A 12,601-nucleotide genomic window follows, 5' to 3' on the forward strand; every position below is an offset into this window, starting at 1 on the left:
GGTGTTTGCAGCGCATGTGTTGTCAAATTAATCAAGGTTTCTTAATTATTTTTATTTATTTTTTTAAAGGTGCAGTGTGCTGAGTTGTGTCAGCCACCTTAAACGTATCTATTTTGTTTTGTTTGCATGTAAATACTGTGACATAAAACTTAGACTATATCTGTTTTCATATTACTACTGTTTAAAATAGCAAAAACATACATTATAACATTGTAAATTGTGTTTTAAGGCTGGGCGACATATTCAAAACTGTGGAGGACATGCAGGACTCTGGTAAGGTGCAGAATGATGAAGTGAAGTGAGGATGCGTTCACAGACATTGTTTGTTTATTGAAAACAAAACCAGTAACGAACAACGACCTAAATAAAATCGACATTCGTCTTCTGTGTCTTCATGTAATCTTGTATTTTATGCCTCATATTGTATGTTTTGGGTTTTGCTGCCACGCTTAAACCAACAGTACACACGGCAGTGCTTCATCAGAAATTAAAATAACGCCTAGTTGTGCTTTAATAAAGCTAAAGTTATGATAAGTCCGACATTCTATCGAGCCGCTGAAGGCAGCGCGGTGCTCCAGTCACCATGGCACCGCCCCTCTCTCACACATGCGTGTTGATGTAGTCGCATTTTCCCACTCGTCTGTTTATATTTTTTTGAAAAAACGGATTGTTGTACACGGACTAAGAGGACAGGCCTCAGCAGGACAGACACGGAGACATTATCAGCACCACTTTTATCCGCCGGACTCTCTTGAAGGTACGTCGTCCTGTGTGTTTCAACGGCTTTCTCGGTCCTTTTCCTCCCCTTTAAAATTGCTGGTAATTACAGTCATTAGCATCCATCTTGTGAGGAGCTAATTGAAACCACAACAAGGAGACATGGTGAGCCTGTTAGATATTATTTTTATTAGGTGTAAAACTTCTGTCATGACAAATATGTTGAATTAATTTAATATTTTAGTAATAAATATCTGGAGGTGAACATGACAGGTTTGCAAATGCAATTATATTACTGTCAAAAGAAGGAAAAAAACACCATGAGACGTTTATATCCATTTTAAATGTTTGTTAGCAGGAATTGGGACCAGACTAATCTCTGCAGCTCTTGTGTTTGGGTGCAGCAGCTTCCACATGTTAGAGAGGAACAGTCTCCATGGAAACATGAGTTAAAAACAGTGATGTCCACTTTTTATCATGAACACAAGCAGATAAATTAGTGTTTAGTCATTTTATATTGAATCCAGGTTTCAAGCACCTCAACCTAAACTCATAATGTTGTTCAGGCTTTTTCTTTTACAACTAGAAGAGAAAGGTGATGTGGAGTTGCATTGTGGGAAATGAAGTGTCTCAGTCATCCAGTTTCAGCTTAAACGAAAGCACATGCATTTGTTCTGAGGGTACTTGAGGATGTGTTCATCACTCACACCATTAGTTTCTTCAGTTTGGAAGAAGCCACTTGGAAGAGTGATTGAACTTCTTCAAGAAACCTCACACATGTCCATTTAGGATTGTTTAAGGTGCGATTTCAGAGTTTGGAGAACAATAATAATTCAGGATCTCTCAACTCTTCTGCTTTAATTTGAGACCAGCTATTAACAAGTCCAGATTTTGCCACTGTTACATTAATAACCAGTTTAATCACATTTTCAGGTTAACATGGAATTGTGATGGTAGAAAATATCTCGAGCAACACATACATGTTTGGATCTGGCTATAGGCCTCATATTTCTGTTACACCAGGTGTATTTCTTTTTTAACTTGTCACCGACTTTCCCCTCTACTGTTGGAGTCGTGGCACACCAAACAGTCCGGGTACCATCAGTAGAGACAGGAGAGCAGTACTTGTCTGAATTGTCTGACTGAATTTTGGACAATTCCATGCTCCCAACTTTGTGGGAACAGTTTGGGGATGGTGTCTTCCTGTTCCAACATGACTGCGCACCAGTGCACAAAGCAAAGTCCATAAAGACATGGATGAGAAAGTTCGGTGTGGAAGAACTTGACTGGCCTCCACAGAGTCCTGACCTCAACCCCATGGAACATCTTTGGGATGAATTAGAGCGAAGACTGCGAGCCAGACCTTCTCGTCCAACGTCAGTGCTTGACCTCACAAATGCGCTTCTAGAAGAATGGACAAAAATTCCTATAAACAATTAAACCCAATAAACCCTATGGATTAAGAATAGGAAGTTCATATGCGTGTAAAGGCAGATGAGCGAACACTTTTTGCAGTGTAGTGTATTTTAACTGCTTGGTCCAGATCCAGACAGCGTAACTTGACATCACAGTTGGCCCTTGCTGCCTGAAGTTTTTTAATGTCCGTACCTTAAGGTTCCAAACTAAAATGCACACCTGGGACATTAAATAAATCGAAACACGTGTATGTCTCTCTATGTGTCTCTTAAGTTCTCCAGTAGAAACTGTCCTCTATCTTCAATAGCAGAGACAGACACTTATGTTCAAACTTCAACCTGATGCTCAGGATCATTCGGTTATTTGCATGTCTTGAGTTCTAGCTGGATTCAGTACAGTACCGACTTTTACAATTGCAGTTCATGTACATAGCTAATGACAAACCCAGTAATTATGATATAGTGGAAATGAAAACCTTCACAAAAACATACTATTCTCGAGCTACAACCTAAATCCACAATTTCCTGCTTCTTACCTGCTTCTCCTTAACCCTCAGGCCTCAGTTACTACCCTCTTGAGTCATTAAGGACAAAAATGTCCATAATGATGCCTGAGGGTTTAACAGTGATCAGCTCATGCATGATTCATCGTGCTGTAATGAATTTATTAATGCATTTTATATCAGGAACTCTCACAGCTCTGGATTAATAAATAATTAGGACTCATGGATTAAGTACAAAGGTAAAAGCATTGATTACTGCTGGCGGTAACACCAGATAGATGCAGAGAGGATTGTTTGCCAATCATTAATCATTGGTCAATATCTGAAGGACCATACACATGAAGTTTCGGCTCTGCAGTTCATTTTATTGCAGAAACAATCAAGTGTGCTGAATATGTTTTTATGTTACTATGCATTTAGATACATTTATATTACATGCTTTTATTAGTGCAGCCTACTTACGATGTAAACTGGAGTCTTTATAATCTAATACATATCAATCCTTTCAATTAATATTTTAATATTTCATATCCGTAGTACATTTTTTAAATTCCAAATGATTGTTCTTGTCTAAACACTACAAATGTATATTTATCTAGAAGATCATAGTGTTGACGCCTCTGTCTTGTAATTCAAAGTCACGCTATTTACTCAGGAGCAGTTAAATCAGGACATGTCCATGCTGTCGATAGCTGCTGGCCAAACACTGTGACTTCTTATACAAGTACAAGCAAATATCTCACTCACCATATCTGCATATTGTCTTAATTATATATATTTTTTATGTTTTCAATGGCAGTGAAATAAAAGTTTAAGGTTCAAGTACCAAACATGGCATAGGGTGCAAAATACATTGTTTGAAACTTGACATGATGGATTCCTGCATAATCTCACAGGAAACACACGAGTATACACCGGAGGTACAATTCACTGAGTAGGTAGTACAAATAAAAGAGCCTGCAAGCTCTTTTGAGCTACAGGAAAACTGAAGAAAACAGTTCATTTACCAACAGTAAGCTTATGAAACAGCTGCAGTACTCATTCTTGTCATTAAGAGATGGTAAATAAATATTATAAATAGTTACGAGAACGCAACACACTGCTGTATCAAAGAGCATTTTGAACACAAAACACTGTTCATGCCGTTATTTAATACTTAAAGAAACACAGCTGAGTCATGAAACACATTATGGTGATCATATACTGAATGTGTCAAAAGAAATACTTATTAAATACTTTATTTAATATCCAGTGACAGATCATTATGTCACATCCACCAAAGAAAAACTAAGCAGTCATGTAATCTTTTACTTCTGCATCCCGTAATTCTGACATCCCATCTTATAATTAGAGGATCCACGTCACATACGAGATCTCATAATTACAAGATCTTTGTTTTGTTGCCGTGGAAACCGCTTGGGTCCAAGTTTACTTGCAGCCAGCTGTTGATGGGAGACTACACCATCCACCTCCATGAGGTTAATGCCACTGCCTTTCTTGTGAGCTCTTCATCCTTCAGCATGTGAACATTTCGGACCCAGATAACCCTCCTCTTGTCCGCGTCCAGGTCTGAAGAGATGTCGTCCGTGTGGCAGCAGGAGCCCTCAGGTTATTCCCCCTGCGTGGAGATCGACTCCAGCTCTGTGAGGACCAAAGACCGGCTCAGCTCTCCAATCTGGCTGAAACAGGAACAAGACGACCTCCGCATCATCAAGTGGGAGAACTTCCAAACGGGAGCTTCAGCAGATGCTGTTCAGGACAACACACCCAGCAGCGCCATGCCAGGTAGGAACTGCTGAGACGTTTCTGTGATGACTTCTAACAGGTCAGACCAGTGTTACACACATTTGTGTAGTGTAGAGCGGGAGAGTATTTGTTTACTTGGGCCAACATAAATTAACAGGAAGAATAATTCATCCTCTTGCTGTTTTCTTCCACCAAGCAAAGTTCATTACTTCCTTCTGTCACTGTAACAACAAATTACAAGATAAATTTACCAAAAACAAAATTTATGCTAGTGAAAAAGCTTTGTGATCACGGTGGACCTTTTGTCTAGCTGCCTCACACACGGAGAGCCTTCCCCCAAGGGTGCTGCTGACCATCACCAAGCTGCAGTGCATGCTGGAGAGCAAACAGGAGCGCATCGCCGCACTGGAGCGTCAGGTGGAGGATCTGATGCAAGACCGCAAGTTCCTGAGGAGCCAGATTGAAAACCTAACAAGCAATCGCTCCATGCCAGCATTCGCTTCGCCCAGTCCAATGGTTGAAGGTCAGTGAGTGAAGTGAAGCATACTTGATAATGTTCAGATGTCCTGGATGCTGTCATGCATCTCCTGTGTGATTTATTTTTTTAATTTTTTTCAGTTTCTAAACCAAGCAAGGTGCAGCATTCAGAAAACAAATCTCGAAAGAGAGAAAGAGCTTCTTCTAGTTCCTCCGACAGCAGCGGCAGCGGTTCTGAAGCGTCCGACTCATCGGAATTGTCAGCAGCATCGAGTGAACACAGGCGGAAAAAACACCACAAGGACAAGAAAAAGTCAAAGAAAGGGAAGGACTACAGCAGGAAGAGAGGTAATACTTTTGCCTCCTCAATATGTGTAGACTAGAAGTTAGCTATGAACGGATTTCACTATCAACCATTAGACCTGATGTGATGATCATGTACAAACACCAGGTGTCTGGTTACACAAAACAATCTGCAAAGGAAAAGGTGTTTATCTGTCACACACTAACTTTAACCAATGGGATCAACAAACCATGTCACATAGTAGAAGAGTGCCGAAGAGAAACACAAAGAACTGCAGGAGCCAGTGTGTCCACATAGAAAGCAGACAGGTGTAGTGACTGTGGTTTCACTGTAAGCACATAGTTTGAAGCCTGATTATAGACTCCTGCATGATCTTGCAAATTCAAGATAATCCACCAGCTGTGGGACCATAAGGTCGCAGGTTCACATCCCCCGTTGTCCATGGCTGCTCCCCAGGTGCCACACAGTTGCATCCCACTGCTCTAAGTGTACACACTGCTTTATGAATGAGTGGATGGGTTAAATACTGATAAAAAATGACCCAGTAAGGGTTCAATAAAGGAACAATTACTCAGCTTTACTATTATTATTATTATTATTATTATTATCAAGATAAAATTTGTTGAACAGGTAATAGTAGAAGTAAAGAAAGCTGCTGCGCTGCTAGATTGTCAAGTGGCCAAACAGCTGATTTTCTGTAAGCAATTTTGTAAAACATCAAGTCTCAACATACTTGAGGCAAGTTGAAGGAGCATATAAATGTTACCAGCGTGTAACGACAAACACAAACCTTTGAACAAACAAGAAAGAAAATGTCCACAGACAACAACAACAACAAAAAAGATTGATAACCAGTTGTTTGTCACTTGTTACTGTCCCAGTGTAGTGGAGGACAGGGATGAGATTTCTAGCCATTACTAAATTACAGAAGGCACATGTCTATAGAAAAGCACATGTGTGTCTTTGGTTCTTCAGTTTCACCGCATGACTCCAGCCAAACTAAAGCAGATGCAGTACTCAAAGTCTTTTATGGTAATTATATATGTATTGTGGCAATCCAGCATTATTATTATTGAGTACTTGTATCAGAATTAGGTGCCATCAATATGGGCATATTGTCCTTAATGCAGCAGTCCAGCAATGTTGTTAAATGATGCCTGAGTAGATGACTTCTCTTTTCAAAATATGTAAGACATGTTATCCATAGGCCAGTGTGAGACATCTTGTAGGACTAACATTTCATGTCTGTCCACCAGCTACTGGTGTCCAGTACGTCATTCATCGCTACAAACAAGTCCTGTCCGCCTTCATCAAGAAGAAAAGCATGAGTGAAGCGTTCCGTCATCTCGGAATCGACCGGAACACCATTGCAAACACGGCATCAATTGCTGAACTCCATCTGGCCGGTAAAGACATGGTGCCTTTGGTGGGCATGTTTCGCCAAGGAGAAGAGACTCTGGTCAGTTACGCCCAAAGGTGCACCTTGGTCATCGACAGCGATGCTGACCTGGCTAGAAAAATAGACCAGATGAAAGCCAACAGCGAGCTTTTGCCCATCTCAGGGAAAAGGCCGAGGGTGTTGCATTCTCACATGCAGCAGCTGGGGGGTGCTGCAGAAAGCATATTGATAGGTTGATCATCATTTAATTGCACTGAGAAGAAGTGAGACGTGACGCCATCACAGATTTACCTGTTTTTCTTTTTTGTTTTTCTCCCTATCTGGACAGCTGGTTTTTATGTCTTTATGTAGCATTTACTGCATTTCTTAATTTATTTTTTTAAGTTTCAAAGGGACCAGAAAAACTGATAATTACATTCTAGTTTTCTTAGTTACAATTTCACAATATATAGTTTCTTTAATGATAAAAAAAAAATAGTTTGCAGCCGCTTTTATTTATTTGTTTCTAAAATATATGTGTGTGTGTGGTGATAAAAACACCCACAAGATGGCAGTATAATGTTTACAAATCTCTGTCATTTATTTCAAAATGGTGGATAAACATTTTCCATTTTCCTGCATTGAAGTTTTGTTGGAGGTGTTCATAGACATTGTGAAAATAATTCCTTCTTATCACGTGATTCATATGCTGTAAATAAAAAATGATTTAAATTAAAAAAAAAACACTGTTCATACATGCTGAGTTATGTTTCTTTTACTTGTAAATGTCCTATTTTGACATTTTGACAGGATAATACTGTATATAATGTTTAATAGAAGTATGACATCTTTATCCTTTCAAACGGGGAGTGATAATGACTTCATCCTTGAGAAAATGATGGTAAAGCTTCTTTAAGGTAGAAGAAGACATGATCACACCAACAGCCGTCTTCTGTAAGCTGGAATGAGATCCAGTGCAACTGTAGGGGAAATCTTAGAGGGATATCTCTCAAGGAGTGGGAAGCACCAGTTGTGTGACAGCTTGGTAAGACATCCTTGGCCGATGGTAAGTGTCAGTGCAAAGTGTTGCCATTGCCTTTCCTGCTGTTTGCTTTTCACATGGAGTGACAAATTACTTGTGCAAAGCCATTACTGGGGCTGCTCCCGGGCTGTTTATCTTTGCATGGGACTCTGTCACTGTCACTCCCATTCGCATGCCAGCTATCTGCTTATCTTTCACTCTCACATCCCAATCTGTCCGTCCCCCTCCGCCCCCTCCTCCCGTTCTTCTGTTATGAACTCATTCAGTCATTTCTCATTATGCATCACTCCTTCCATCTCTCCTCACGCCGTATTTTCTCTCCTCTTTTCACCCAAAAGCTGGTCAAAAGGTTGGATGGTGAAGAATTATTTTACGCCAACGGAGGCCACTGTGAGCCGCCTAAAGTCTGTCTCTGCCTGTTTACAACCAGAGGGGACAGGTGCATGCTGGTCTGCTCAGCAGCATGAGGCAGAAACGGGTGGGTGTATCTCTGCCAGCCACTCACCTCTTCCCACCTCCTGAGGCATGCAAAACGTCACTTCTGCTCTCCTCGTCACTGGCACCGAGATTTAAAGGCAGGTCTGCAAATCCTAAAATGAAAAAGCTGTGGTATATGATTATTTTATTTTTTACTTGTCACCTCTGATTTTGTCACTAAAATAAAATGCAGCTGGTAATATTCCGGGGTGGCAACTGTGAATTTGGTGCTAATGACTCGGGGTGATGGAGCTCAGAGTTGAAGATGGAGATAGGATGTGGGCCTAATCGAGCCTGAAGCATTTTCCACTCCTCCCCCGACTCTTTGACTCACACCAGTGTAGGGCCAGCCAATGGGGCCAGCTGGGACTCCATTTTGTTCCCGTCCTGGTTGCAGGTGCCATGTCACTGCGGAGGCTCCAAGTGCCTCATGGCTACAAAATTCAACCCCCCGCCGCTCCCCCTGCCCACTCTGGATGCTCCTGACCTTGACAGAAAGAGCACCTGGACGTTCTCACAGAGAGAGGAGCTTGTAATAACTACCAATCACCGCTTTAATGGTGCAAGTAAAATGTGTTTGAACCTGCTAGCTCAGATGGGCAGGGGTTATGTTTTGTTGATATACTGGCAGGTTGTGGCAGACCTGCTTCGTAATAAATGCCTCAGACATATTATATAAAGGATTACAAGGCTTGTAATGGAGCAAAAGAGCTCAGACCCTTGAGAAAATGGAGCTTGAAAAACGGTAGTATAAAGTCACTATTACAATTAGCTACTGAGATTATTGCTAGGTATTGGGTAACAGTGCTTAGCTTGGGTTGACCTTTTGTTGAGCCTATTGTGTGAAATCCCTCAGATTTAATGTGGTGTATCATAATCGTTGGCTTTCTAATGAAAGCAAAATGAAATATTTTGTGTGCAGATTTATGCTCATTGGTTAAACTTGTAAACTGCATTAACTTATAGCTTTAAGTATAGCCCTCATTCTTTTAGTTTTTAACCACTTCTGTTTATTAGTTTAACGGTAAAAGAAATAAGTATGTTTTAATATTTTGGTCAGTACACATATCCTTTTTGCCAGAAGTTAGATGAGAAGATTGGTACCAGATTGTGTGGTAGGTATTAGCAATTAGCTTAGACTAGCACAACGGAAACAAGGATAAGTGGCACTCTTGGCCAGACATTGTAACTTCCTCATATCAAGTCTTTATACAGATGAGAGAAGTTATATACAGTGTAATATGCTCATGTGTATGCTTTAGATGTGCTTTTAGCTGTTTCCCCAAAACCAGAGGACTGTTAGCCTAGCTTAATATAAAGACAGAGGCAAAGCTAACATGGCTCTGCTCTGAGGACTGTTAGCTAGCTAGCTAGCTAGCTAACAGTCTAGTTTAACATGAAGATGAGGGGAAAATCCCAAGCCAAAAGTAAGCAAACTATTATTTTTAATACACACTCCCAAAATAATATGACATATTTTTATACTAAGAAAATACAGGATAAGATGTATTAATTTCAGATTTAGCTATGTGGATTGGTGTATTCTTTCTTCGAGACTGAGCCAAGCTAGCCTAGCTTTATTCCCCTTTGTGCAGTCTGGTCAAAGCTAATCTGGAACCAGAGGCATACCTGTCAAGTATCCCGTTTTGGCCGGGAAAGTCCCGTATTTTACCCTTCTTTCCCGCCGTCCTCCCGTATTAGTATTTTCCCATAAATCTCCCGTATTTTAACATGCGTTATTAAAAAATAATAATACCCCGGGCCCGGGCGGAGTAAAAAAAATAAAATAAAAATATTCCCAATCTGAGCTCTGTCACTAGCCTCGCGATAACTGCCACCTGCAGTAGCATACTACAGGTACTGTAGATCGCGATGGTAGTGCGGGTAGATCGCGTGCCATTGAATTATTATTATTATTATTATTTGTTTTGATGTTAGTCTAAAACATGCATCCATTGCAACTCCAAAACAAACAGCAAGACAAAGCTTCATCTTTATTTTTACTTTATAGTTGCAACATGCCCTCAGTTCAGAGGCACACATCCACAGCCACGCAACAACTCCAGACTACCGTCTTTCTTAAAGAGACAGCGCTATTTTTGTAAAGGTGCAGTGCACCAATTTTTCTTGATAAAAATAAAAACAAAGATGGATAGAGCTTTTAACACTGTAACAACTATTAATATGACAATTAAAAAAAAAATGTGTATATGTATATATATATATATATATATATATATATATATATATATACGGGTAGATCACTTTGACTTGGTCATTGTAAAAGTAGCTCGCAAGCCAGAAAAATGTGGGCACCCCTGATATAAGGGATACTGGAGCTTGGTTGGGGTGGTGGGACTGCTTGCGGCGGGCGCCGGAAAATTTCCCTTATTTTTAAATCCAAAACTTGACAGGTATGACCAGAGGACTGTTAGCTTAATTTATCAGAAAGCTAACAAAACTATGTCCAAATAAATAAATACCTGTTCTTGTTACTTTATGTTTCTAAACTAAGTTGTCGCCCTTCCTTTAAAGAGAGCCAGGCAAGCTGTATCCACTCTTTGTCCTATGCTAAGCTAACCGGCTACTGCTTCCATTTTTCTGTCACTTTGTCCTCCTTTATTAAATCAGTATCTGTTTTTAGAGGACAACATGGCTTCAAAGTGTATTTGTTATCCCTGTGCACCCTATTGTATATTTGTTTATAGGCTACCTTCAGCAGCGTGTGTCTTTAAGAGTTGTCTGATGTTGTTTAGTAGCAGTTGTGACAGGATCAAGCTTTAAACTCAGTGATACATTCCCCTTAAGCAAAACTGACGACATCATATTTCATGGACCTGACAACACACTAGCAGTCATCACAATTAATTTTGTTCAGCTCTGCAGTTAGGGCACAGTGCTTAAACAGAATCGGTGGCAATTGTTGTGTCAGACAGGGTTCACAGAGACAGATGCTCAAACTGATCTGAATCCCTAAAAACAAACGGACTGGTTGGTTTGGGGATGCGGGTATGAGTGTCTTCACCTTTTGATTTGCCCTTGGTCCTTCCACTAATGAAATCTTAAAATAACCTGCTGGCTGACAAAAAAAGTGGGTCAGCGCGCCAATGTGACGCCGTTTCAATATAAATGCATCAAGGAGTGCATTATGGGTATTTACCCCTTTGGTAGAATTGAGGTGGGGGCCCGAGTCTGCGCACTGGTAGATGCCTATTCTCGTCCTTTTTTTTTTCCCGCACTGACATGACATGCTGATGGATCAGCCAACACCCGATTTTGTCAGCGTGCAATCACAGTTTCATCTTGAGCCTTTACCTGGACATATATTTTTGCTCTCGCAGCTATAAGTGTCCAATCTCTATTAACTGCACGACACCGCTGGATGACATGCTTCAGTGCAGCACACTGTGGAACTGCTAGTGCTAAGAGGCACTAGAGGACGGTGTTGTATCCAGTACACACTGTTCTGTTATTTGTGTGGCCTAACGCAGCGGGCAGACACCCCTCATTGCACAGTTTGCCATGCCGCAGCTGATTAGATTAAGTCTGATGGGTTAACGGGTTACATCGATGAGGGGTTACACATTCAGCCAAAGACATGGATACGAACATAAAAAACAATAACATACGCATGCTCAAAAAACCTGACCAGACAAGGTTTTTTTTTTTTTTCCATGTGGCTTTTTCACTGTACAAGCTGTCGACACTGACAAATAAATCCAGCCAATGAAATAACGGTCATTAAAGGGACTTCTCTTTGTAATTATAGAATGGTTAAAAAAGGGCCGAGATGCTAATCTGAAACCACAGAACCTCTCTACAATGACAGCCATTCTGCCAGCGCTGCTCGATCAACAAGTCTTGAGGTATTGCTGGTGTGTTCTCCATCTGGTTGCCGCTGATAAGAACTTACTGGGGGCTGCTGGATAATAGTCTCGCAAGCTTAAAAGCGCTGAGGGGGGTGTAATGTATTCTGGGGGAATACAGCAGGCAGAACCCTATAAAGCAAACCTCATCTCCCCCATCTGAGCACATTTTGGGCAAAGACAGCCCCTTTCGTTGGAACCAGCGTGGGTGGGGACATCATGCTGCCATAAACACGATTCGCCTCGTGATTCGATTCCTGGTCAAACAAGATGGCTGCAGTGCGCAACAACAAATGTTTCACGGCATGCACATTGACTAATTTCAAATTACTCTCTGCTGTATAGTCAAACCGCTACACTAAAAATCTGTTACTGTCTAGGACACCTACCTTTCCTGTTTGCACTGAAGGAAATATGTAAAAGTGGTATGACCTCTATTTTCAGGGTCAGAAGCACTGACTGTTTTTTTTTTTTTGGTTTGTATCCCCCAGGTGTCCTCGCATAGACCGGGTTGAATCACAGAAGATGAAAGGGCAAAAAATGATGAATTACCGCATGCTGTGGGCTCAAATAGGTTTGTATATAGTTTGTAATAGTAGCAGAAGAAACAGCAGGGGCCATTTGGTGAATTTATATTCTGACACAAGACAAAACAAAGCAGAACAATGGAACTGCA

The 12,601-nt window shown here is 40.8% G+C and overlaps 1 protein-coding gene across 1 annotated transcript; it reads left to right on the top strand.

Annotated features, from left to right (window-relative positions):
* Window positions 1-350: 350 nt before the first annotated feature.
* Window positions 351-7,259, top strand: LOC311503325 (coiled-coil domain-containing protein 106-like). The gene is made up of 5 exons (XM_084565981.1): window positions 351-757; window positions 4,203-4,420; window positions 4,692-4,904; window positions 5,000-5,206; window positions 6,419-7,259. Exons 2-5 carry the CDS (start codon window positions 4,213-4,215, stop codon window positions 6,796-6,798), a joined length of 1,008 nt encoding a protein of 335 aa, XP_084422107.1. The 5' UTR covers window positions 351-757; window positions 4,203-4,212; the 3' UTR covers window positions 6,799-7,259.
* The last annotated feature ends 5,342 nt before the right edge of the window (window positions 7,260-12,601 follow it).

The sequence above is a fragment of the Chelon labrosus genome, assembly GCF_963514085.1.
Source record: "Chelon labrosus genome assembly, chromosome: 18".
NCBI classification, from domain to species: domain Eukaryota; kingdom Metazoa; phylum Chordata; class Actinopteri; order Mugiliformes; family Mugilidae; genus Chelon; species Chelon labrosus.

What these genes read in the sequence shown, in the direction of transcription:
- LOC311503325 (XM_084565981.1), top strand. Translation starts at nt 4,213, where the DNA reads ATGTCGTCCGTGTGGCAGCAGGAGCCCTCAGGTTATTCCCCCTGCGTG. An exon ending in GCCCAGTCCAATGGTTGAAG is followed by an intron (nt 4,905 to 4,999) that starts GTCAGTGAGTGA and finishes AATTTTTTTCAG; the next exon opens with TTTCTAAACCAAGCAAGGTG. An exon ending in GGACTACAGCAGGAAGAGAG is followed by an intron (nt 5,207 to 6,418) that starts GTAATACTTTTG and finishes TCTGTCCACCAG; the next exon opens with CTACTGGTGTCCAGTACGTC.